The sequence below is a fragment of the Mus musculus genome, chromosome 6, assembly GCF_000001635.26.
Source record: "Mus musculus strain C57BL/6J chromosome 6, GRCm38.p6 C57BL/6J".
NCBI classification, from domain to species: domain Eukaryota; kingdom Metazoa; phylum Chordata; class Mammalia; order Rodentia; family Muridae; genus Mus; species Mus musculus.
The window spans coordinates 17,474,812-17,502,520 of NC_000072.6; the positions used below are offsets into that span (position 1 = coordinate 17,474,812).

Here is a 27,709-nt window from a genome sequence, read left to right on the forward strand (position 1 = left end):
GATTAGGTAAACATGAGGAATCCGCTCCTCAACCCAGCCTGCTCACTCAGTGGGAATGGACACAAAGGACTTTAAGATGAGAGTATCCAGAAAGCATTGTCCAGTCCATTGAACGAGTTCTCCTACAGGTCTCTGTCCCATCGTTCCCCAGGCCCACTTCAATGACTGCAAACTCTCACTATCCTCTCAAGTCCTCAGTTGTTCTCAGCTTTCCTTGGTCTCAGTGTAAGGTCTCCTTTTATATATGGAGAGTAACAGAAACGCCTTTGGTCTCCACGTCACTCATCATTACGTCCTTGAGTATGTCTCAGGGAGCGAAGAGGTCTTTTCAACCTATGATCCTGAGTCCACTCTCCCCCACGTCTTTGATCACCTTGCTCTGCCTGCCCTGCCCTCCTCTTGCCCCCTCCCCTCCGATCATTAAAGTCTCCTTGGCCGTTTTTCACTCAGTCCTCATGCAACCAGTTGCTGCCTCCTCAAAAAAAGAAATAAAGCACAGATGCAAGGCGCACTGATAGGATCTTGAAGCCACAGTCGCCTAAGTAGTCACTCTGACTTGTCCTATCTTTTAAGCAGAAGTTCTTGATAAACACAGGCCTAACCTGTTTGCTCTGTGTTCCTTATTCTTACTTTTTCCCTAGCTCATTTCATTCGAGTAGTCTCCTCCATATGGCAAAGAAAGTCTCCTTGTTGCCAAAACTAATGGCTGCTTGTTTTATTCTTACTCTCTTCCATGTGGGATACACTACAGTCCATGATGTGTGTCTGATTGCTTCCCTCCCTCTCAAAAGTTCTGCCTTACCCTTGAAAAATCATACAGGCTCGGCTTCTGTGTCTCCAAGTTTCCTCTGTTCATGACTTTTCTTTATACCTTTGGAATAAAGGCAGTGCTAGTCCTTATCTGAAAGGGGTGGGATCAGAAATGTTCTCTTGGATTCTAGAATATCTGCATAGACTCTGCTAGCTGAGTGTCCTGAGTGAATATCAGAAATACAAAAATGCTCCAAAATTCAAAACCTCTCAAGTGTGCAGGTACTTAGAGCAGTTTGTAGTCTTGGTTTTTAGATCATGGATACTTAGCCTGCATCAAGTTTAACTGCCCTGCTCTCCTAAGGTGATGATTTTTTGTTCACCTAGAGAAACAAAATAATTTGATTTTCTGTTTAGAAAAAAGAATGTTTCTTGTACATTGTGGCACAGATTCTCAAGACAAGAGGGGAGCGATAAAAGCAGCTAGGAAGCTGGAGCAATCCGGATAAGAAATGACTCTATCCTGACCACTAAGACAGTCATGTCTGCAGTACTCACATGCGGGAGTCCAGTATGATGACTTGCGAACCTGGGAGATGAGAGATGCTGATCTGTGATACAGACTGGAGAGCAGGTGTCACGGGCTGAGCACAGGCACCACAAGGATCTCCAACTGTTCTCTCGGCTTGACTTACTCATCCTGTTTTTCCAGCCTGTTAGCTTTGTTGGCCCCAGCCCTCAGTTCTGTGTGTCTTATCATCTATGTTCTGTTCCTTTTAGATTATATTCTTGACTTGTTGTTGTAACAAAATGCAGAACAGCTAACAACTTAAGGGAGAGGGGGACTGTTTTGGTCCGGGGTAGGGGGTGGGGGCAGGGGTTAGTGGGTTACAGCAATACAGCCCATCATGGCAGGCAAAGCATGGAGGCAGAACATGAAGCTGACATTCAAGAAGCAAAAAGCAATGGATGCTAATGCTCAACCTGCTTTCTCCCGTTTCCCTTTCTCTTTTATCTATACCACACTTTGGGTAGGTCTTTCCTTCTCCGTTCTATCTTTCTGGAAGCATACAAACATAAGCAGAAGTGTATCTCCTTAGTGCTTCCAAACCCAATCAAGGTGACCCTGGAGATTAACCATCATGGTATTATCACTCAACCCCCCTCTCTTTATACCCCATCTACATGATGACAGCTTCTTAAGTCTTTAACCTAGACTTTCATCCTTCATTATAAGACTCTCATATCCCACCACATGCCCAACAACTCTTATCCGCGTACATAGTACTTCAGCTGTGCACACAACACAACCACATTGGTTTCTCTACATCCCCATCAAACTTCTGGTCTTCTTGAATCCCACTGGGTTTTCTAACCCCTTCTGTCAGTTAATTGGGAAAACCAGTCTCCTTATTATAAAATCTATAATCCTTTTTATTTACATACCTGATATTTTAATTTCATTCTCTCATTCTTCAAAATATTACCACAATTCAGCCACTTCAGCTAGAAGGAAGCATATTATTTCTGTCACTGGTGAACTGCATAAGCAGTCTGCCACTGTCTTCATTGCCTCACCCTTATGCCATACAATCCCCGGCTACCAGCAGTCCTCTGTCACACACTCAAAGGGATTCCATTCAAGTATAAGCACCCCTCAATCTCTACCTTCTATTGGTTTCTTATTTCACTCCAACAAAAGCCAGAATCTCATAGTGACCAGCGAGGGCTCTACTGTTCGGATTCTTTGTCTTTCTAGACCTCATCTTTTGGATGCAAAGGCTTAGGGGAAAACTCACCAAACATGTCTCTTGTTCATTCCTCTTAACTCTGCTCAGAAATCCATTTTCACCTGTCATTTGGCTGAGTTCTCCCTTCCTCTACCTTTTCTGCAAAAGTCACCTACACAGATTTCCAAAGCCCAGACTTCTCCCTGTACCCTTCCTTGAGACAGTCCAGATATCCAGACTATCAACTTCTAATATACTTTATCGACATCCCGCATGCTTGCGTGTATTGTCACCTAAATGCCCCTACTAGAAGTACTTTCTGCAAGAACTGAATTGCTTGTCTGTTTACTGATGTATGACAAACACATAGTAGGGCCTAAATGAACATGTGCTGAATTCAATCTGAGAAGATGTTGGACAGGCAAAACAAGCTCTGGTGAAATGAATTTTTATACCGTCTGCTGATAAAGGTAAGAAGATAGATACCAAACTAGGGAGTCCCCACTTTATTCTCTTGATCCTTACTTATCTTTGTGCCTAGAGAGTTGAATAACCTCTGCACTATCTCACAGCCTTTGGCTCCTTCTCACTTCAATCTCACCATATGGTCAACTACAATGAGATATGTGTACTAATTGTCATAGCCATTGACTTCCACCTACAGACAGCATGCAGAGCCTTCAGCAAACTGCAGGGGAGGCTTTCTGTGAATGGGATCTGGCAGTTGTAACCATGCCAGCCCCTCCCACACAGATGTTCAACTGCTGTATTCAGGAAAGCACCATACCTTGTCCTCACTGCACAAAGTGTCTGTGCCCTTAGCTGTTCTGAGCATGTCATTTACATTCAAGTCCCAGCTTAAGCCATCACCATTTCGAATGCCTTTAGCCTTTCTTCCCCATGACCACAGTGCTAGGGGGAGATGGGGAATGGGGCTCCCTGCCATTTTGACAGTGACTCTAAGTGAAAAGGGCCATTAAAGAAGACCACTCCCTCTTCTTGCTCTTCCTTTCTTTCCCTCAAACAGAGATCTTACGCACTCACAATAACATGATTGCATACGCGTGTGCACACACACACACACACACAGAGAGAGCCCTGAGTTATTTTCTCTTCAATTGATCAGTTATATAAATGCAATGCTGAGCACAGTTGTTTTGAAGTTGTCCTAACCTTTAGATTTATTGATTTTTTTTTCAAGCATCCAGGGTGTTTACTGAATGTTAGAAATGGGACTCCATAGTTACTTCTCAGTCCTGCCCTGCTTTCTCGGGGACTGGCTTGCTTGCCGTTCTCTGCTCATTTAAAGGCATTTATTTTTTATTTTGTAGATAATGGGCTTAGTTCTTTATTTTACGATGATGTATCGATCTCACCATGTGTGTAAGCTTTTGTTTTGTTTTTTTTCCAACATAATTGCATTATTTTTACTCATGAAAATCCTCACCTGTAGACAAATACAGACAGGTGTGTTAATTCCATTCATTCACAGTAGTCTCACAATTTCTATGATGCTTAGAGAAGAAACTATTGTGTACTTCAGCTTCAAAGCCTAAGCCTAAATTCGTTCAGTTTCAGAGTCTGCTTGCTGATGTTAGCTTCCCAGGGAACATTCTCAGATGTGAGCAAAACAGAGTTCAGAAGTGAACCGAGTATGAGTCAGAAAGGCCCACCTGATACAAGCCCTGGTGTCTCCACCCTTGCCTCATTCCTAACGCGCGTGGTTTCTCTTTCCCTATGACAGAGCCACCATGACAAAACTGGGTCTACTCACTGTCTGTTTCCCTGTGCAGCTGTTTAACTTTATGCCTTCTGAAAACCCAGAGGAAATGGACCAGCCAATAGTGTTGCCTGACTATAATCCTAGCACTAGGAAGCGAAGACAAAAAGGACAGTTTGAGGCCAGCCTGAACAACAATGGTAACAGGACCTTGTCTCACTCAAAAGATAATGAAGGGAGGAAGGGAAGGAGGAAAGAAGAAAGGAAAGAGATGCAATAATCCACTGGAGCACAGATCCCCCCATTTGGAACTAGAACGTGCCTTGTGCCCAGGACATTTTCCACTCCCCACCCCCACATAGAGGAGGGAATGTCTGATTCACTAGTGAGCAATGTACCAGCTTCCTCTGTGTGTCTTCCTCTCAGTCCACATTCTGAGTGCCTAGACAGGTTCATCCTTTCCGAACTCTGATGTGAATGTAGCAGGAAACGGTTGCTAGGCTTAATTTATTTTAACTCACATATACGGAAAGATGGGATCTGTGGATTTATTTTATTCACTGTTCTGGGCTTAATTGAGCAAAATCTGGTAGGGCATCTACGCGATCTGAATTATAAACTTCCATTCATCTATTAGACTGAAAGGGGGGGCACCCTGCTTTTGGTTTCAAGCCTTTTAGCATGTTTCTAACAATGGGGAATTTCAACCTCCACATTTCCAAGGATAATGAAATGTTTTTGTATGAGCTACCATTTATTAATGGGGTAGATGCCTGTCCATCATATGGGACTCTGACAATTCAATGAATGTTCTGAATGGTATTTTTCTTTACAACATGCACAATAGTAAAACAAATGTCCATTTATTCTTTTTTCCCAGAAGTTGCATGTTGTCAGCCATTCTTATAAGAACAAAGATGTTTGCTAACAGATTATGAATTTATGAGGCAAAATCTTGAGGCTAGAATGGTATTCTATTCTTCTTATCTTTACTCTTGCCATACCAGGCTTGGACAATGATCTTAATCATATATTGAAAGTAGAAAATGCACAATCGGCTTTTTTCTTAGGCTAAAAGTCTGTCATTTTCAACTTCTAAAATGTTGATCGGGAAAAGGGCTGAGATAGCCGCGTAAATATCAGAACAAAAACACTAGCTCTCTTTAGTGAAACATTTGTATACCCCAGAAGGGGTGGCTCTAAAGCCCATCATTATATAGGGCACCAAACCCATTCATTATAACACTTGTATATTATTCTAGTGCCAAGTTTAACTTGAGTACTTCTATAGCCTTTTATATTAGAATCTTTAAGAAATATACAGATCTTTTTATGAAATTCCATGTAATGTACAAGTTGCTGTCTTCATTACACCTCTTCTCTTTAAACAAAAAGTTTATGCCCTTTGATGGTTACACTTTCATATAATATTTTAAATCAGTTTATGAGTTCAATTACCCTATTGACCATATTTAAAACTACATGTTTTGGATATATAACAGGAGCAAAAAATGAAATAAAAATGGGAAATTGTGCACAGTTTGCAAATATGTACATGTTAGGGAAACAAATTCTTAAAAAAACAAAACAAAAAACAATGGAGTCAGGCCTGGTGGAATGTGTCTTAGTCCTAGCTATGGAAAAAGCTGAAATAGAGAGAGATCAAGTTTAAGGTCTGCCTGGACCACAGAGAATGTTCGAAGACAACATGGACAATTCAGCAAGCCTGTCTGGAGAGAGATAAAGGGCTGGGATATAGCTACATCGTAGAACACTTTTCTCACGTATACAAGGCATTTGGTTCAAATTCCGGTACAAATAAAACATTAATTATAAAGGAAGGAAAGCAAGAAAGCAGGCAAACAGAAGACAGAAAATTATTTTACTCCCAAGATAAATAAAACCTACCCAAGTCTTTTTGTTCCAAGCTATGTTGGTTTCAAAAGCTGTCACTCCTTTATTTTTCTCTACGTGTTTACCACTAGGATTGCAATTTAAATACATCCATGGGACATATTTACACTAAAAAAGAATCCAGTATTTGAGGTTCAAATGTAACTGGGACTCCTACATCTTCACTTCCTAAATCTCTATGGGGATATGGGCTTACTCTTTAAACTAATGGTTCCTGTTTGGCTCTTACTGTAGCCTCTGTCTTGGAAGAACTTTAAGGGCTTCAAGAACTTGAAACTGAGTTAAAGGAAAACCACAAGATGGCCAGGGATGGGGAAATCACAAATAGTCTATTTAACTTGTAGAGAAAAGGAAGGAATGAAACCCTGGGCAGGTGTTCAGAGTGGTTTCTCCCAGATCACTGGCCAACTTCCTCATTTCTCTTGAGAGCTGGCAGAACTAGCTGAGGCACAACTCAGGATAATAAACAGGCATTATGTTTACTAGGTGTCGGTGTGCGGTGCGTAAATGAATGCCAGTGTAGCCGTGACTTATTTAAGACCCTCGTGGACAACAGACAATCCACAAGGCGGAAACAAAAGAAAAGCCTCAGGCCAGGCTATAGGCAGAGGCAAGGCACATCCACATCCATCTAGCACCTAAGCTCCTTCCACTCGCTCTCCCCTCCACACCCCAGCTCCTTTCCAGAATGTTCTACGCCGTGTCAGAGTGCCATAAAGGTACTTTGGTACAAACTAATCTTTAAATATTAAAAATAAGACTGTCTTGTGTGCATTCTGGATTATTTGCCTATGACCATCCACTACAGCAGTTGGAAGGGCTGGAAAATCTGGAAGCTTCCTTCTGTCACTTTAACCCACCATTGGAAATCATTTTGGTGAGAGGATCTTGAGGTTGGGATGTAGGTCTTTGGTAGATCAGTTGCTTAGTATACTTAAGGCCTTGGATCAATCTCAGTGAGGGAAGGGAAGGAGGAGAAATGAAAAAAGTAAAAGAAAGGGAGAGGAGAAGGGAGGAAAGGAAAGAAGAGGTTAGGCAGGGAGAAATCCCAGACCCGAGATCCTCTCACAATGGTGATTTCCAATGGTGGTTAAAGGGGCAGAAGGAAGCTTCCAGGTTTTCCGTGTCATGCCACTGCTCTTCTGTATGATTATACTTAGATGATTAAACTGCACCAGAAATGATTTTGTTAAGTTAAATTGTCTTTACTGTTATATACTGAGATTAATCTAGAGGCATGGGAGAAAATTCAGGGAAAAAAAAGTTGTAACAAAATGTTTTCTCAATAGTTCTGTGGTTTCCTTTATGTTTTGATTTAGCCTACAGACTTAAGGTATGGAGTTTATCCTGCTGTCTTCAAGCTAGCTGAACTTCTCAGTATTTGGACAACTGAGTGTCATGTAGTGGATGCTTAAAATATCTGTTCAGTATTGTGTAACACCATGTACTGTGCCTGGTTACAAAACCAGTATTTGAAATGTCATTAGAAATTTCTTTCTTTTATTTCCCCCCCCTTTTTTTAAATTTATGAATCCTTTTATTTGTTTACATTTTAAATGTTATCCCCCTTCAAGGTCTCCCCTCCATAAACTCCATACTCCTCCCCTTTGCCTCTAAGAGGGTGTTCCCCTACTCACCTACTCACTCCTGCCTCACCCTCTAGCATCCCCCTTCTCTGGGGTATCAAACCTCTACAGGACCATGCATTTCTCCTCCCAGTGATGCTAGATAAGGCAATCCTCTGCTACATATGCAGGTGGAGCCATGGATCCCTCCTTATATCCTCTTTGGTTGGTGGTTTAGTCCTTTGGAGCTCTGAGGTGTCTGGTTAATCGATATTGTTCTTCCTATGTGGTTGTGATCCCCTTCAGCTCCTTCAGCCCTTCCCCTAACTCGTCCATTGGGGTCCCCAGGCTCAGTGCAATGGTTAGCTGTGAGTATCTGCATCTATCTTAATCAGGTGCTAGCAGATCCTCTCAGAACAGGCATACCAGCCTCCTGTCTGTAAGCACATATTGGCATCAGCAATAGTGTCCGGATCTGGGGTCTGTGGATGGAATGGATCACATGGTGGGGCAGTCTCTGGATGGCATTTCTTCAGCCTCTGCTCCATTTTTGTCCCTGCATTTCCTTTAGACAGGGACAATGCGGGGTTAAGACTTTTTAAATAGGTGTGTGCTCCAATCCCTCCAAGGGGTCCCATGTCTGTCTACTGGAGGTAGTTTCTTCAGGTTCTATCTCCCTGCTGTTGGGTATTTCAGCTAATGTCGTCCCTATTGGGCCTTGGAAGCCTCTCAAATCTCTGGCATCTGGAACTTTCCAGTGTTTCCCCACACTCCCCACCCCACCCCCCAGTGCTACTTATTTCTATTCATTAGAATTGTATTGCTATAACTTTATTATGATGATCCTTCATTTTCTTGCCTCGTGGAATTGACACATGAATAGTAACTGTGCAGAAGTTAGAAGTCAACCTTGGAATTGGTCCTAATCATTTATCCTCTTTGAGATAGGGTCTCTTTTTGTTTATCACTGTATGCCCGGTTCACTGGACACCCGCTTCTGAATATTCTCGTGTCTCCACTTCCTATCTTGCAGCAGGGTCTCTGGCAATTACAGACATGCATGCTACTTCATCACTTTGTATGAGTTCTAGGAATCCCCTCAGGTCCCCACACATGCATAGCAAACCCTTTGCCTCCTGAGCCATCTCCATCCTTATAATCCTACACTAAATCTAGTGGAAAGAATATCAGTTTATAGAGGGCTACGATTATTTCCGGGGATGTGCCCGCAGCATCAGCTTCACACTCAGGCTGGCCCTCTTACTTGGAGGGGTGATTGTTTTATAGTTTAACTTCCTCAATATGGCATCTCGGCCATCTTCCAGAATAACAAGTTCTCTTTATATAATAAAACGTACTGAAATCTTTTAGAGTTGTATGTGTCAGGTCATCATTTGGATACATTATTTTCATCTTGAGCTCATTCTACATATTCTACTTCAAAAATACATAGGAGAAAGATGAGAGTGTACCACCTTAGCAGTCTGAGCTGATGAGCAGGCTTCCAGGATGCCAGTCGAGGAGGTATTTACGAGTAATGGTTCAAAAACACAGAGAAATCCTTTCTTTCCATTTCTTTGAGTACTGTACATAGTCCCCAGCCATGCCACCCTGAACATGCCTGATCTTCTCTGAAAATTTATGTAAAGTTGCTTTTATCCATTTGATCTTATGTATGAACTCCCAAATCCATAAGTATTTTTTTACTGGATATTGTTTGTATGTGATTTGCAAGGAATAAAGGAATCATTATGAAACTGCTGACCCAAAAGGAAGAATGCAAGAAACAATTTTACTGGCTCCTGTAACCTTAAAACATGGTGGGATACAGATAGCCAACTGGTAGTGAGAGCCTCCACCTCTCCATGTTTAAGCTTTTCTGCCTGCAGCATCAGCTTCACACTCAGGCTGGCTCTCCCCACACAGTAGCCAAGATGGTCCTCAGAGACTGCAAGGTAGTATCATCTGTATCTTTGGAATCTCTGAACATGAGTGATTCTCTGCCAGCATCCATATGGTTGTCCTTGCTTTGGTCGTATGTTCACCCTAACTGAGCACTGGCTCAGACGACTAGAGCTCATTGAAACGCCAGACTGGTGAGCGTCCTCTTCCTGCAGTGAGAAGAGAGCATCATGATTGATGGGCAATCTCAGTAGATGGGGTAGTGAGGGATTTCGAAAGAGCTGCCAGAGGAAGAGACAATAGGAGCTGAGCGGATATAAATAACTGTTCACTTAAGTACTATGTCTTTTGAATACAACCTTTCCCCTAGAATTGCGACTAATTAAGCACAGTTCAAACAGGCATCGTGTGTTTTTACAAATTTATAAGTACTGAGGGGACCTTGATTCCATGTGCACCTTTGGCTAACATTTCATTCTCTTCCAACACACATGTCATCTGAAAAAATCAGAATAATAGTTGCCTTATGACTGTAATTAGGAAAAAAATTATATAGCTGAGGATATCTTGCAAACTAGAAGGTGCTTTCAACAGAGTAACATACCATGTGACTTCTAGGAAAAATCAGTCCCTAAAGCAAAGTTAATTGTGTCAAAGTTTATGAAGTTTTTCCTCCTTTAAAAAGATGTAATGTCCCATTACACCTGCTGAAAACTTCCCTGAGGAATCAGTCCTTAAATACAGCACTATGCTTTGGCTGCTGATAGAATTGCTGGCAAGCACAGACCCTGCTCAATAGAAACCTAGAGAATCCTCCACATTGCTAGACTTGGGGGCAATGCTGCGACCAAGTAGTTCACTAAGAAAACTAGAAACGGATAGGTAGTAGAGAAGAGTTGAATGGCAGGTTGGAAGGTTGGCCTGAGCCCAAATTCATAGTTAACAGGCAGTCTTTCATGAAGAGACTCCTAAATACCACAAACTTAATGACCAAGATGGCACAGGGGTGCTCATTCCCAGGAAATGTTTGTTCAGTGAGCGTATTCTTGCAACCAACTGCAGAGAAATAAGAAAATGTTTTATAGGTGATTTGGTTTCATCTGCTATGTGCACATTTCAAGGGAATGAATCAGTCAGTCTGTTTGAATCATCTTTGTACGTTTTATTTAGTCAAAAAATCAGTTAAATGACTCGCACTATTTCAAAAAGAAAAAAAAAAAAACGAAGAGAAGTAGAGAGCAAGACATTCTGTGTTGAAGTCTGATTCAGACCCATCACAGGATTCAATGGATGGAGGCAGAAATATATGGAAGTGAGAATATTTCTGAAGTCTCTACCATCATAAACATTCAAATTTTTGTCCTAGCCCGGTTTGGCATAGAGCTAGGGGAGAAAGTTGGAGTCGTGAGGTAAACACGATTCTCATATATTCAGGTTGATGGCCCCGGAGTGACGGGTAATTGTAGAAAAGCAGTCCCAGAGATCAGGATTGTCACAGTTGGAACATACATTGGAGTTGATTGGTTCACTTCAGGAATGCCAGTAAATATTTCATAACCATTCCAGGGTGGAAGGACAAAGCTCTAATGTGCAATATTTGCCAATCCCTGTGAAATAACACTCCCATCATGCTGACTTTTGGTTGTCAAGATAAGGTGGCTGAAATGTAAGTCGGGAAGAAACTCACAAGACAGGTGTAACTGAGCTAGTGCTAGGGGACTGACGCATGCTACTGGTTCAAAACTCACTCTACAATCGGGAAAGATGCCCAAGAAGTTAAGTGACTTACTTTGGGTCATACAACGTAGCTCCATTGCCACAAACTGAAACTAGCTTCTACTACTCGAGATTATGAATGCATTATGAGAAAAGCATCCTAATTGATTGCTAAGTCTACTTAACTCTATAGCCTGGCTACATTTCCCTTCTTTGAACTTCTCGCCTTGAGTTTAAGCTGCTGTGTGATTGTCTCTCCTTCCCATCACTCTGTATTCTCATTGATGGTTTGAAAGTAATTTAATCACCTTCAACTCTTCTCAGTCTCTGAAACATCATAGATACCCACCCATGTTTTCCGAGTCTAGGAAAGAACAGTGATCATACCTACCATGGGCCAGACACTATGCTAACATCTACTCCTCAAAGAATTCAAAGAGCCTCCCTCAGAAATGAGGTGGATCCCATAATACACCTGACCAGAGTATGTGTCTGTGCACTGGGCACCAGAGTCTGCCCGTGGCACTCGGCTCTCACCAACACACACCTCTGTGGGCAGGTCAAGTCTTAATTGCACAGAATGGTCTAGAAAATGGTGTGTATTAAGTGATTAATAGCATCCTTCCTCCCTGCTAGCTTACTTCTGATTTGCTGTCCCATCCAATGAGACAACAACAACAACAACAAAAATCTCATTCATACATTTGCTGGATTTTAGTTTGTTAAGCATCAGCACGGTACGTGACATACATATAAACCTTAGAACATGTTTCTTATTTTAAAAACATAGGTAACTCGTCAGAATGTAAAAACAAAATAAAGATTATTCTGAAGCTTCTTTCACAAGAGAAAACCTAAAAGCCATGCACACTCAATACTGCACTACTGGGTCAGCTTGGATGCAAATGAGTTATAAGATTGCTTGGCCTTCCCTTAGGGAGTCAGCATTCATTTATTTACCTTCAGTTTTTTGGAGAAAAATATAAAGATTGTGTTCTCATTCCTGGAAGATATACTGATGTGTGTCGTGTTAAGAAACAATTTTTCATAAAATGTACTCTGGACTGATATGACAATTTGTCTCCTATCCTTATTTTTTATTCCCTCTTGTTTCCCTCACCAGCATCAAAAAAAAAAAAAATTCTAGTATATTTCTGAACAATGAGAAGTACACTTAAAAATAGCAAGTTCAGCTCCAGTCGCCATATATACTCTAAGATGGTCATGTATCTTCGAACTGTCCGCTCTTTTTTTATACTTAAAAACAATAAGGGGGAGTGGGTGTGTAGGGGAGTGGGGGTGGGTGGGTATGGGGGACTTTTGGTATAGCATTGGAAATGTAAATGAGCTAAATACCTAATAAAAAATGGAAAAAAAAAACAATCCCATGAGAATATTGAGCTGTGGGTGCAGAGGTGAATGAATGACCTTAAGTCACATGGCTAGACAGGGAAGGGCTGGGATTGGAGCTCTGATGGGGAAACCTGCTCCGGCAGTGATCTCTCTCTCTCTCTCTCTCTCTCTCTCTCTCTCTCTCTCTCTCTCTCTCTCTCTCTCTCGGTGTTAATGAAGCATCTGGGCATGGGCGACTGTCGGCTAGGCATGGATTGAGTCTTGGTTCACACTGGGTGACTTCTGTCAAGCACCCTCATCCAGAAGAGGATACTAATCAACTTCCTTCTTCACAGGATGGCTGTGGAGAGAAAGCTGACGGTGTAGCAGAACGCTTGGCATGTGGTAAGCACGCAGTGCACATTTTTGTTGTTTTTACTATTATATGGCTTATACCTCTTCCAGTAATTTAGCCTATTGAAGCTTTCCTTTGCTCTCTGGTATTAGTGTGGCTTTCTGGCTTCGTTACACATCCCCTGAAATCCTATATCCTCACTCAGATACCTCTACATGGATCCCAAAGACCACCATGTCCTCAACTGTCTGTGCTAGGTTTCTTCTCTTTCATGCACGCGAAGCGGTAGCCACGACAGGTTGAATGTATCTTATCTTAAAGGTAAGACATCTTAGCTTAATGCTGTTCTTTTGAATTTCTTGCTGGCCTCAGTTTGCATGCTCTTCTTTGGTTATTTTTGAACCTCTTCCTCCAGCTGAAATCCCTAACCCCTCCTTTATATCCATTACTTGAAACACATGTTCATGTACTCTGACTTACTTGTAGAACATGGACTTTCTATGTTCTGAATCCTCACTGCTCTTGTATTGTCCTGTGACCTCTCATCTCTGGCTCTACATGGACCTCTATAGGAACCTTGTGACCAGTCTTCTGCTCCTGGAATCTTGGAAATACTCGTTTGGAGTATTGCATCATCAGCCTTATCACTCACTTGTGCCTGTCACCCCACCTCTCAGGCTCTACTACTTGCCACCATCCTGCCCCTGTTACGTGCCTCCCACTGGTCTCTGCTCTGCACAAAGCCACTGTATCTGTGAGGACACCTCAGTCACTGTCCTCCTTGAGGAATGAACTCTAACCTCATTTACAGTCTGGTGTCCTCCCAACTCACACAGCTGATAACTCATTTGCCTCTACCAATGGACTATGAGCTTTCCAGAGCAGGGCACTGTTTTTGTTGGTACTGAAGCAGTGTTAGTAAAAGAAGGGAAAGTCTTGCAAATAAGCATACATCTTTCCTACAATTTAAGAGTGAAATCCAAACAACTGCTGTTGCCTTCTGCTTGTTTTTCCTCAAAACACACACTCCGTGCACCTTAACAGCCTTTTTGAAAGCCGCAATTAAATGGATTGAAACTACTCTTTGAAGGGCAACAGATAGTTCTTTCCTGTATGAGCTAGGTGCCTCTTGAGACCCTCACCTGGCTTCTGTAACCCTGAAACAATCTCTTGATGTCTCAATGACCTGAGCCTTCTTGACTCTTCCTTTAGTTCTTTTACTGTAGGTATTCGCCCAGATTTAACTCGCTGACCATCTCCTTATTCATCTTGTCCCACCATGCCAAGCATGCCAACCTAGGTTTTAGTTATCAGCTTTTTGCAGTTTGTTTTACACAGAGTCTTGAATTTGCATCCCTTCCTAATTCCACTTGCTACCGGATCACTCAAAGCAGATGTGTCTCACCTGGACCACTCACATCCCTCGTCCATAATGGCAGCTCTCCTCAGAAGGCTTTCATTATTCACCTCGGTTCCTTGGCATAGGTGTTCCATCTGCTCAGAAAATTCATTCCTCATGAATTCCAAGCACCTGATTCCTGATAAATAGCGTGAACTGTCCTAATCATTCCTATGGGAGACCTTTTCTCGGTTCCCATTACATAATAAAACTTGGCATGCTTAAAATCTGTATCTTTTAGCCACCTTCCTATTGCTGCCTGCCATGCTGTTGTAACTCAGTCTACTTCTGCCCGGATGACTCCCCATCATCCTTACCTTCCTTTTATTCTGTCTAGCCAGATGTCAAATGCTACGTACTGAACTATGCGTCACTATCTCTTTCTGTTCTTAGGGGCAATATATTGCTTCTGGCCCTCTTTTACTTCGCTCCAGGCCATTATATTTGCTGGTCAACCATTTCTTTAAAGCTCCCAATTTTTAGAAATGCAAGAGAACCTAAGTCAGAAAGTATGGACTAAGGTTCTTGGTTTTGACCCATACTACTTATCTTTATTTACACAGAGATTCGGTATATATTAGTTTAATGCCAGACTATGTTTCAGGCTTCTCTGTACTCAATATTGGAATATAGTAATGAGTCAGACAGATGTCGTCCTCTCTCTTCTGGACCTCACCACATGATGAATATGTGCCTGTTTCTCATATCATAATCCAATACAGGGACCATCTCTCCGACTCTTGATGCTTGTAGTTTGGGATTTGTCCTGTATGGAGTGTCTTAATGCCAGGTAGTATTGTCAGTCTATGTGTGTTACATAGTAGCCATTTTTTTTAGGTTCTGTGAAAGGCAGGAACCATGAGCCATTTTCCATTTTCCATAGTGTAAGCACAGAATTATGCACATATTAGTTGCTTGGTGACTTTGGTGTGGTTTCATACATCCAAGGTTAGTAGTCTTTGCCATCACTGTGGTGCCAAATATGGTTTTAAGCATCATTCAGCTCATGTTAGGTAATTACCTTTCCTTCTAAAGCCTCTCTTTTGCATAACAATACCCAACCCCGCCCATAACTATTATCAGTAGAATTCACATGTTTTTAACCTGTGTCCCTTATGTTTTTTAAAAAGGAAGAACAAACCAGTTATGGTTCCTGGGAGAAAAACTGGTCCAATTGCATACCACGGAATACTGAAATAATGTTCTTTTTACTAAAGAGCTTTTTGGCTTGATAATGAACAATATGTTGTTTTTTCCTGGGAAATAGTTCTAAAACTTCAGTTCCGAAGATTAAATTTTACTTTCACGCATTTCTGCCTGCTGTTTGTTTTGAAGTCCTGGTGATCTTGCATTAAGCATTTGTCTGTATGAAACAATAGGTTAACTATAGCCAAATTATTACCATACCTTTTCCCTGCACACACACACACACACACACACACACACACACACACACACAAATCCTATAAACAGCGTGTGATTGCTTGCTTCTAGGATTTATGATTGTTTTCTTCCAAAAGGAAGCTAAATTTAGCCTAGTGATTCTACATGCTCCCAAGGAAACAATGCCTGCTGTGATTTCTAGAATAAATGAATCTGAGCCACAGTTCCTTTACTTGACTAAACAAGAAAGTTTAAGCATCAACCTAGTCATTAGCCACAGATAGAAACCCACATTAAGCAAGCAGCAAGGGTTAAGACACAATGTGCTGTGTTTCTTATTGAGCTGCTGAATGCCATTCAGTTGCTGTGTGGCCTCAACACAGAACATTGTTTGCATCACAGAATGGTCCTTGAACATGACTCGTTTGTGGCCTGACTTCTAAAATTAAACTATGTGGAGTCATGTCCAGCCCTACAATACATCTTTATGTGAAGCTAGCTAGCAGTTTTTTTCTTTTTCATTCTATGTAAATAAAATTCCAGTTAGGAAATGTTATTTCTGATATCGAAGCTGGAGGAGTCATGCTTCCATTTCTCTCTTTGTTTCTAATGACGACTAAAGGGCTCTTGCCTGAATGTGTCTTGGCAGATCAACTCCTCACAATGAAGGCTCCCACCGTGCTGGCACCTGGCATTCTGGTGCTGCTGTTGTCCTTGGTGCAGAGGAGCCATGGGGAGTGCAAGGAGGCCCTAGTGAAGTCTGAGATGAACGTGAACATGAAGTATCAGCTCCCCAACTTCACGGCAGAAACCCCCATCCAGAATGTCGTCCTACACGGCCATCATATTTATCTCGGAGCCACAAACTACATTTATGTTTTAAATGACAAAGACCTTCAGAAGGTATCCGAATTCAAGACCGGGCCCGTGTTGGAACACCCAGATTGTTTACCTTGTCGGGACTGCAGCAGCAAAGCCAATTCATCAGGAGGGGTTTGGAAAGACAACATCAACATGGCTCTGCTTGTTGACACATACTATGATGATCAACTCATTAGCTGTGGCAGTGTCAACAGAGGGACTTGCCAGCGGCATGTCCTTCCTCCTGACAATTCTGCTGACATCCAGTCTGAGGTCCACTGCATGTTCTCCCCAGAAGAGGAGTCAGGGCAGTGTCCTGACTGTGTAGTGAGTGCCCTCGGAGCCAAAGTCCTCCTGTCGGAAAAGGACCGGTTCATCAATTTCTTTGTGGGGAATACGATCAATTCCTCCTATCCTCCTGGTTATTCACTGCATTCGATATCGGTGAGACGGCTGAAGGAAACCCAAGATGGTTTTAAGTTTTTGACAGACCAGTCCTATATTGATGTCTTACCAGAATTCCAAGATTCCTACCCCATAAAGTACATACATGCCTTCGAAAGCAACCATTTTATTTACTTTCTGACTGTCCAAAAGGAAACTCTAGATGCTCAGACTTTTCATACAAGAATAATCAGGTTCTGTTCCGTAGACTCTGGGTTGCACTCCTACATGGAAATGCCCCTGGAATGCATCCTGACAGAAAAAAGAAGGAAGAGATCCACAAGGGAAGAAGTGTTTAATATCCTCCAAGCCGCGTATGTCAGTAAACCAGGGGCCAATCTTGCTAAGCAAATAGGAGCTAGCCCTTCTGATGACATTCTCTTCGGGGTGTTTGCACAAAGCAAGCCAGATTCTGCTGAACCTGTGAATCGATCAGCAGTCTGTGCATTCCCCATCAAATATGTCAATGACTTCTTCAACAAGATTGTCAACAAAAACAACGTGAGATGTCTCCAGCATTTTTACGGACCCAACCATGAGCACTGTTTCAATAGGGTAAGTCATATAGGCTTCTCGCTTAAAAGTTGGTATGAAGCAGAATAAACGTCTGTCTTAAAAAAAAAAAAAAGACACGGAAGCTATTCTGTGGTTGATGAATATTTGTAAATATTCAAAATATTTACAAATTCTTTGTAAGAAAATTAAGAAATTAATCTTGATTAATGATTAAGATAATATCTTATGAAATTCATGTGGGGCTGAAGAGGTAGCTCAGTCAGTGAAATGTTTATTATGTAAGCATGGGGGAGTTGTGTTACAGGAAACCATGTGAAAAAAAAAAAAAAAAAACAGGTGTGGCAGTCTATGCTTATAATCCCAGCACTAATATGAGAAAAATGTCTTGGGCTCACTGGTCAGCCAACCGAGCACTTTCCAGGCCGATGAGAATGACCTTGTCTCAAATGAGTAAATAAAAACAAACAGGTCCCTAGGGGGTGATAACCAAGTCTCACTTCTGACCTCCATGTACCCACACACAAAAAAAGTAAACCCACGTACACAGAGAGAAAGAGAGAGAGAGAGAGAGAGAGAGAGAAAGAGAGAGAGGAGAGGCAGAGTCACAGACACAGACATAGAGACACACAGACACAGACACAGAAATAGAGACACAGACACAGAGACTCAGACACAGAGACACAGACAAAGAGACACAGACACAGAGACACAGACACAGACACAGAGACAGAGACACAGAGACACAGACACACAGACACAGACACAGAAATAGAGACACAGACACAGAGACAGACACAGACACAGACACAGAGACACAGACACAGAGACACAGACACAGACACAGAGACACAGACACAGAGACACAGACACAGAGACACAGACACAGACACAGAGACAGACACAGACACAGACACAGACACAGAGACAGACACAGAGACACAGACACAGACAGAGACACAGACACAGAGACAGAGACACAGACACAGACTCAGACACAGACACAGACACAGACACAGACAGACAGATTAATAAAACTAAAAGAAAATATTACTTTAAGGCTTAGATTTGGATTCCCATCCAACACTTTCTGTTTTAGATTGATGACCATTAAAAATGGTATTTTTTACAGGAAAGCATAGGAAAATTATTGGTGGTTTTATTTAAATAAAGTAGAATTTGGAATCTATAAGTATAGAATTATTTTTCTACTAGCCCTTTGATCACTTTGTGACAGAGAAAGAGTACCAACCTAAGGGGGGGTCCATTTCTGTCTTGGGAATTGTTGTGTTGGGCCTAGATTTACACATAGAGCATGGCTGTGCCTCCTAACAGGGGACCCTCAGGGACCATAACTGAACAAATAGTGTCACTTTGAGTCTTAAAAACACTTGGTCTTTGGAAACATGTGTCTTGCCCAAGCAGTTTTCAGTCTAAGAAACGGAGGTTGTAAGTGCAACCGGGAAGAGCAGTCTCTTTGGAAGAGACTCATAGGAAGAGAACCTATGTCATTCCGCTGAGAGGGACTGGGGCTCATGAACACGTGCCGGCTCTCGATGAGCCTGGAGTACTTTCTTAGATGGAAAATTATTTCTCTGTTTTATTGAGTTCAGGAACTACAACCTTTGGTGAAACAGACAAAGCTTCCCTCCTTTCCCCTCCAAAGTCTTATAGTACACAAAACACGGACACACCAGTCCCTACGAAGATGTACTGCCCACACACATGTTTAATATACATTGTAAGCTCTCTAAGGTACAATGGAATTCTTCATCAGGCTGATCTTTTTTCAATAGAAAATATTACAAAATAATGGAAGAACACTGAAGGCCTTTCAGAAACCTGGCATTCAGAAATGCAAGTGCGATACTCGTAGCATCTTTAACAAAAATGCTTTGCCCACAGACTGTAGGCTAGTTGAGCAACACAAGTTTAAAGAGCCTACTAGGAGTTCCCCATGGCTTCCAGGGCTTATGCCCTTGATGCTTGGATTTTGTACTGTTAAACGTTAAAATGAGCCTTGATTTTGCAGGGCGGACCGGTATCTTATCTCACTGTTTTATTTTGTACATTTCAGCCTCCCACTTGCAAGCATCCTTACTCAATTTAGAAAATCTCAAAACCCTCTGAACTTTATCTTACCCGCTTTGCCCATTTTGTAGTGTTCCAGGGGGAACAAAGAGGCAAGATTATCCAATAAAATGCAGGCCAGTTTTATCACGAAGGAAAAATGCCCCAAACGCCATACCTGAAATCATTATCACTCCCATCTCAAAAAAATTCTTGTGGGAAACAAGATGTAACTTGCCAACAGTCTTCGTGCAAGGGAAGCCAAGTTTCGCGCTGGCCAAATTCCATAATATGAAATACCTGTAGACATCCTCTTCTTCTTTGCCTGTTAACCTTCTCCATTTACTAATGGCTGAAGTTTTGCTGAAACTGAGACTACACACATTTTTTTTCACAAGCCTGGCCCACGGAAAGAGTTCCAATCGTCAGCCTATAGTCCTAGCTTTGTCCTAAACGACAACAAAACCAAAATGCTTTACAGGACCGAGCCCGTAAGGAATAAGAGGATCATCTAAGCAATACGATGACTCCGGTTTTGCTTGACTGATTAACTTGGCCAGATATCAGATGAACCTTCTAATAATATCTTGGAGTATAGTCTTTATTTTTAGCATGAAGTTTCATGCTAGAAACACATCAGGCAGTTTTGCTATTAATATCTCTAATATATGTATGGGCAGACTTAAGTGTGTTCTTTAGACAAGTTGAAGGATACTGTGGTGGTACCTATCTACTTAGGCTCCTGCCCAGTCCTCAGTGTATGTGAGAAGATCTATCAGAGGGACTCTTTGCCCTTCTGTCTCCTTGTCATACGGAAAATGTATTTCTACTGCAGGATCAAGCACAGGGATGCCAGGAAAGACCATCTATTCAGGGATCCAGCAGATGTTTCAGGAGCAACTGATTTATTGATGGTCAAGTTATGCTGCCTTCTCTCCCCTCACACTTCATGACTGTATCTAGCCACAGTATTTTGGGGCATTTTCTCAGATCTGCAACAGGAAAGACCCCTTTGAGTCATCTGATAATTCTGAGAGCACATTCTTCTTTACCTGTGTCTTACTTGTGCTTAAAAGCTTGTCTCTACGTATAATGCATATGTAGAGAACTTATCCCAAGCCACAAGTATGCATCCATGGAATACCAGTGCTGTTGCTCATAACCTTCTGTAAGAATGTGGTCTTGATTTTCACAATGCACACATTTTTTTTTTCCTGTTGAATTTGAATGTAACTCTTAAAGGGCATATTTACAGTGATATCTAACTTTGAATTCTATCCATTTGCATATCCACAATAATTTAAAACTCATTTTAAATATCTTTTCTGACCTTTCTTTAACCTATTCATAGGTAAAACTTTATAAGCATCTTAAGTTATTATCAGTTCATGTTATTCTAGGCTAGTGCATATTCCACTAGGAACATGTTAATGTGCAAAATAAAATCACTGAGAAAATGTCCCTCTAATATGGAAACTTGATAATAATTCAATTTTAGAGGGAAAAAACCCTCTTCCTTCTATATGAAGATAAATACAATTATACATTTATTCATTTAGTTCTAATTTCTAGCATCTCCACCAATCATTCATAAGAAATTAGTTAAATTGAAAGTCCAGAAAGAAATATTTAAGAACACATTGAGATAGTTTCTGCAAATTCAAATCAATGTTCTTTTAAGTCTTTTCTATATTTACATCCTAAATGCTCCCCCATCTCAGTTCCCCCCTCCCAGAGTTCTTCACATCATCCCCCCTCCCTTCTGCCTCTGAGAGGATGCTCTAACACCCCCCCCAGCATCATAAATAGGAGAAATTTTAAAATCTCACAATCAGCAGCAATCATATTCTGGAAGTATACTATGTATTTTATTTGGAGACCTGAAGTACCACATTTTAGAAATGATTTTTTTTTTTGTGGATGTTGAGATAGGGAAGATGTTTTATATAAAGTACTGGTAATTCGTTGCACTGTTTTCCTTAGAGCACCATTACCAAAGTTTTGCTCTATTATATAAATATCTGAAAAGGTAAGCTTGCAGTGAATGTCTCCCCAACAACTTGGTCTTCCTTTTTGTTTGTTTGTTTAGTTGTTTTCATACATACAGCATATTTTGATTATATTCCTCCCCCTCGCCCAACTACCCCCAACCTCCCTACCCACCCAACTTTGTCTCTGCCCCCACCTCTCCCTTCCTCAAGAAAAAAAGGAAAGGAAAGAAAAAAAAAACAGAAAGACAAAACATATTAGAACCAAGGGCGGGGGAGAAATCACACCAAAAAAACCACGAAGTCTGTTTTGCGTTGGCCAGCTTTGCCTGAGCATGAGGGCTTGTCCTGGCATGTGGTTGATAGACTTGGTGACATCCTGGTAATCTTAATGGTGATTAGTGCACCAATTGAGGGCACCAATGGCATTTGGTAGCAGCCACTCGTGTGTGAAAGGCCCGGTTTGCAGCACTCTTGCTGTATGACCTCTGACTGCTGTATGAACTCCTCGCAGTTCGGGTTTCATCTGCAACATGCAGGTAACACAACCTAGTTCACAAGCTTGCACATGGCACAATAAGATGACTAGAAAACCCAGAAATCAGTAGAGCCTAATGAGAGGAACATGAAGCCCAAATATGGGGTCAGTCCTGCACCCCATTGTGTTTTCCCTGGTACCCAGAAAATGTAATTTACATTCTCCAGACGGTCTGGCCTCACGCTGAAGCTATCATGTGGACAAGTACAATACCTAACACAGTCCTGACTCGGTGCTATGCTCATATTAAATGACAGCTGTTGCTATGAGGATGCTTGTCTAAAGAGAAGTGGACTCTAATGACCTGTTTATTTCTTTAAAAAAGGCATATTGTAGTTCGATCCCTCATGGGAATCTTTCACTTCCCTCCCTATATATTATGAGTGACCAAACTCTATCCAAGCTTAATTAGTTCATGCTTAAGTTTGCTGACTCTGAGCGGGACAACACTGAATCAAATTGCATTACACTCCAGACAGAAGTCTGCTTTTTTCTCTAACTTAAAATTTAAACTAGCTATGACAAAGCAAGATACCCTGCTGCTGTAGTTAAAGTGAAACTTTGCATTAAGAATTACACAATACAGGGCCAGAAAAAAGTCAACCTCCTAGGTTGTTTTTATTGCGCTTCCTTGTTTCTCAAATACCACTTGCACTCCAATTCAAAGAGTAGCCAACTGCTTCCCAAAATAAAGGAAACTAAAGGTAGTAATTTTCCATCTCCGTCCTAGAGTGCCAAAGTTAAAGGGTCACCACTCAGAGCGGTCACAGAGAGAAAGGAAAGCAATTAGAACAATTTTCAATAAGAGCAGAAATCAAAACAAGATGCAAACAAGGAGTATCAGGCAGAGGCCCGAGAAACAAGCCTTCGGTGATGTTTCTTATCACTACCATAAAGATGATGGATGGATAAAATTGAGTTACATTTAAGTTGTAAGGAAAGAAAATAATTGCAGCGTTCCATCAGGAAACCACAAGGTCCATTATTGATCTGTCCTCTTCAGGGCATGTCTTGTAATATTTAATAAAATAAACAGAGATTTATAACTCTCTATAGGCCGTGTATCTATAATCCCCCACACTATTCAAACTATGGATGTAGAGTGAGCATTAGAAATAGAATCCATGTCATTTGATTGGTCTGGCACGGCTTATTTAGACTGCAGTGCTCTCGAGGGAATGCATTTTGTATTAGGAGTGATAAATGTAAAGTCAGATTATAAAGTTGTTTCTTACTTCCTGTGTTCAAGAATGAGGGAACATTACCCTATATGTACACTGTTACTGGGGAGTGATGTTAGACAGTTCTCCAAACTTAAACATTAAATATCTTGGCTGTACAGCAAATGTAATTGCTACCATAACAAAATCTTGTAAGAGAGAAAATCCTTGAGGTACATGGATTGGATATACTTTATGTTTTTAAAAATCTAAGTAAAACTCTATTTCCTCTTGCTTCCTTTCCATAGCCGTCTCTCCCAGACTCAGCACATTGCTGCCTCCTGTCTTGCTTGAACTCTCTGTGCATACAAAACGGCATAGTGCAATTTTTTTTATTTTAAAGAAACTTACAATCAATTTCTTTCCAGAATTTCAAAACACCCTCTGAGTTCATTGGCATGGGTGGCATGGGGCTGTGAGGGTGGGGTGTCTTTAAAAAGTAACAAATGAGAGATTAGTGACTTTTGCCTTTCTCCCCATCTTCCTACTACCCCCCTTAAATCATCACATATCTGTTCCTGCCCCCCCCCCCAGAAAAGATTTTAAGATTCTATAGCATGATGCTTTCATCAACCAAATGCCAAAGGATAAAGTCAAAGTTGAAAGTCAGGCAAGACATAAGGCAGCCTTTACCTGGGCGGCACTGACTCAGGATGTGAGTAACAGTACCTCCGTGTGTGGGGTACTTGAGGTTACCCGTGCCCCTTGCGTTTGAAGAGTGCTTCCTGTCCTCTCTGTCTTCTAAAGCCCGGCATGACTGTGTTAAGTTGCTGATCCCTGGATGGTGATTCATTTGGGGAAACTGCTGTGTCAGACAATAAGTCCACAGGAAAAGAAATCAATCTTAAAGTTGACTTTTGAAAAAAGGCAAAATTCTGAAGCCAAAACACCGAGATCTGAAGTTTGCATTCCCACGATGATCCACGGTTGGAGATTACTGGAAGCATGCAGAGCCCCACATGTTGATAAGGATAATAACCTACTTGAGTAATAACATATTTTTTTAAGCTTACTATAATATAACACCTCAAATCTTGGGTGTCGCATTCCTCCTCCAGACTTCTGTCTTATCAATGGCCATCCCTCCCTCTGCTCTTATCTCGTCTCTCAAACAAGAAAAGCAAGGAATTTAGAGAAGACTCAGGAATTTTTCCTGTTGCTTATTCTTGGTTTGGCACAAATACAAGTACAATGTGTTTAAAATGAGCAAGCGCCCAGGTACTGCTATAAAGTCACACCTCCAGCATCCATGGAGGGCTGGAAAGTACCAGGGAAATGAAATCAAAGGCTTGTCTACTCTTGAAGTCAATACAACTCCCTTGACTTTCTTTTTCTTTTTTTTTTTTTTCATTTCTTTTTCTTTCTTCTTTTTAAAATCATGGATGTAGTAAGTGACTCTAAGGTCCTGGATATGTTCCAGTCGGCTCATTATATATTTTTCAAACTAATCTTTTCCAGAAGAGTTCATTTGCATGTGAATCACTGGCTAAGCAATATTGACTACTTATTCTAAAAGCTAGGCTTTACCTTAGGAAAGCAATTTGTGGGAGCTAGGTTAATGTGGGAGCCGATGGACTGTGTGTGCACAGACACTTCACGAAGATTTTCCAGTCTTTGGGAGGGAAAGGAAAATGTCTAGTGCATGCTATCATAGAATAAAAGTTCCTTTTGACCATCCTCCGTGTTCATACATGGCCACAGATGGTTTCTAAGTGACATTATTCTAAAACGAAAAGATGCATTGTTAATTCCGACTAATGTCTGACTTCCCTTATCTTATTTGGGGATATCGTCGAAGGGAACATCAATCAGAGAACATGAAATGGCAGGTGACACTTCAGATTATGCTCTATGTCAAAGGGGTGAGTTAAGGTCAGTTTGAGTTTGGAAGGCACTGTTTTGTGGAGATGACTTCATGAAAATCCAGGGAGTTTCTTTATGTGTTGTCATCACAGAATACATAGGTGGTTCATGGTGGCCTGGTTGTAGGTCAGCATGCCGGGAACATGTAAATGTGAATGCGAAATTTCTTATTGAGAGTTTACATTGGAAATATCTGTTTATCACTTAGCATCACTAGACTAACGTGAAGAGCCACTTAGGATTTGGGGACAAAGCAGGATTGAACTGGCTCACCAGCTCTGAGGGAATCAATAGTGCTTAGAGCTAATGCACTAAACAGGTTACAAGCACTAATGCAGTGGCAGTCAATAGCAAAAGTGAGTGCCTCTAAGAATTACCTTGACAATGAAATGTGTAATATTTTCCATTTATTTTCAGCTAATTACATCACAAGCTTGTTCCCCCATCTTATTAGCTTAAGCGAAGCACCCAGAAGCCTAACAGTTTTATTTAGGACATAAAATGAGCAGATCACCATTTTCAGCAAGAATCCGAGGAAAGGATTTATTATGCAACCACGATTCAATAGGAAGCCCAGTAGTTGCTTCCTGAGTGCTAATTCTATTAGTAGGGCAGTGGTGAGCCACCTGTATGTGACACTTTTCTTCATGTGGCAGTGAGTGAGTGGAGATGGCAGTAAATGGCCAAGTCACTCCAGTGGACAAGATGTCCTGATAATTCATGAAATATGATGTGACCTGTGAATACAAATGAAGGCAATGTCTAAATTTTATGATTTGATCTTAAAAGACTACTCTGGAGTGATAAAGTTAACTCTTCCACAAAGCTTAAAACAGTACAAAATGTGTTCTATCTTTAGTATATTTTGTTTGGGGCAAACAAAAGCCAAGTATCCAATCTACTAATAATCACAGCCATCTCATGGCCTTTTGTCTTAAGCATAAGCTGCTGTGTTTCACTTTAACTTTTTTAACTGACTTGGAGCCATTAGAGCACATTATTTTCTACTTAACAAAAAATATCAGAAGGTGTAATGCCCTGGTGGGAGTTTACCATTTGAAAAATATATTCAGCCGGGTGTGGTGGTGCACACCTTTAAACCCAGCACTCGGGAGGCAGAGGCAGAGGCAGAGGCAGAGGCAGGCGGATTTCTAAGTTCGAGGCCAGCCTGGTCTACAAAGTGAGTTCCAGGACAGCCAGAGCTACACAGAGAAACACCAAAAAAAAAAAGAAAGAAAGAAAGAGAGAGAGAGAGAGAGAGAGAGAGAGAGAGAGAGAGAGAGAGACAGAGAGACAGAGAGACAGAGAAAGAAAGAAAGAAAGAAAGAAAGAAAGAAAGAAAGAAAGAAAGAAAGAAAGAAAGAAAGAAAGAAAGAAAGAAAAATATAAATATATTCTGTTATGCAAAATTGTCGGTGCATTTGAATAGGGCTTGGTGTAAAGTAGGTAATGTGTGCGTGGCTAGAAGCTGCAGACCTCATTTCAGCTAGGCTCATTCACTGACTCACAGCCTACCACACCATCAGCTTCTTTGGAAGTTGGTCTCTGCTGGGCTGGATTATTTCTTCCTTGGCTCCCTGCCTCTCTTTGTGTCAACACTCAGTATTTGCGAAGACATTCTTTTTTCTTCTGCACATGAAAAGGGTTCTCCCATTACTCATGAGTCCTGTGACAAAGAATCACGCAACTCAGAGGACACACAAATAAGCCCTTTGGAAGCCCTCAGTATTATGAACATCAATAGAAGTTAAGGCAATGTGATGCTGAGGTGGCCCAAATCCCGTCGTCCTTCTGTATCTGCAGAGTGTATCTACCCTTCACAATTACATCCCTTTTTACTGTGTTTCCTGCTCATGAGGATCATGTGGCTGAGAGGCCAAGTGGAAGCCAAGTGCTCCCAGGCCTCACGCACATCTTATGAGCACCTCCTGAATGCCCAAGTTTGGGCCCTCCAACCAGGGCCATCTTTGTGTTACCAGTCCTTTCATCTCTGGTGCCCTTACACTAAACTTTTATGTCTCCCATTAAGTTAATCATCTTCATCTGCTGATCTGTTTAATCACACAGATATCTAAGTGAGGGAAGGTCTCAGAAGGGAGGCACTTGCCAGGCTTTGCTACCAAGGCATTATAGATCACAGACAATACATCGTGTCAACTTGTTCTTAGAGGGCTCTAAAACAATCTATGCATTTGAACGTGAAAGAAAGAGCATACAAATCACAGGCGTATACAATCTGGGTAAATTTTACTCAAGTATTTTTATGAATAAATTGTAGATAGTGTTTTCATCATCTGCATAAACTACAAAGATTTGAAGTGCAGGTGTAAAAATAGTCTGCAGGATCCAAAGAAACACTCACCGTTCTCTGTGTTTGTCTGTTCACTGTTGTTTGGCCAACAACAAAGTGATGTTTGCCAAGGGAATAGGAGGCATTTAATCTTCA

At 41.4% G+C, this 27,709-nt stretch overlaps 1 protein-coding gene across 5 annotated transcripts in view; it reads left to right on the forward strand.

The window, feature by feature from the left end:
* The window catches only part of Met (met proto-oncogene), a 110,632-nt gene that overhangs the window by 11,463 nt on the left and 71,460 nt on the right, over window positions 1–27,709 (forward strand). For all 5 annotated transcript variants that reach the window (XM_011241043.3, XM_006505002.4, XM_030255209.1 and 2 more), the window contains exons 2-3: window positions 12,986–13,034; window positions 16,416–17,626. In XM_011241043.3, coding sequence (XP_011239345.1) covers window positions 16,430–17,626 — 1,197 coding nt within the window. In that variant the 5' untranslated portion in view covers window positions 12,986–13,034; window positions 16,416–16,429. The remainder of the gene's footprint in view (window positions 1–12,985; window positions 13,035–16,415; window positions 17,627–27,709) is intronic.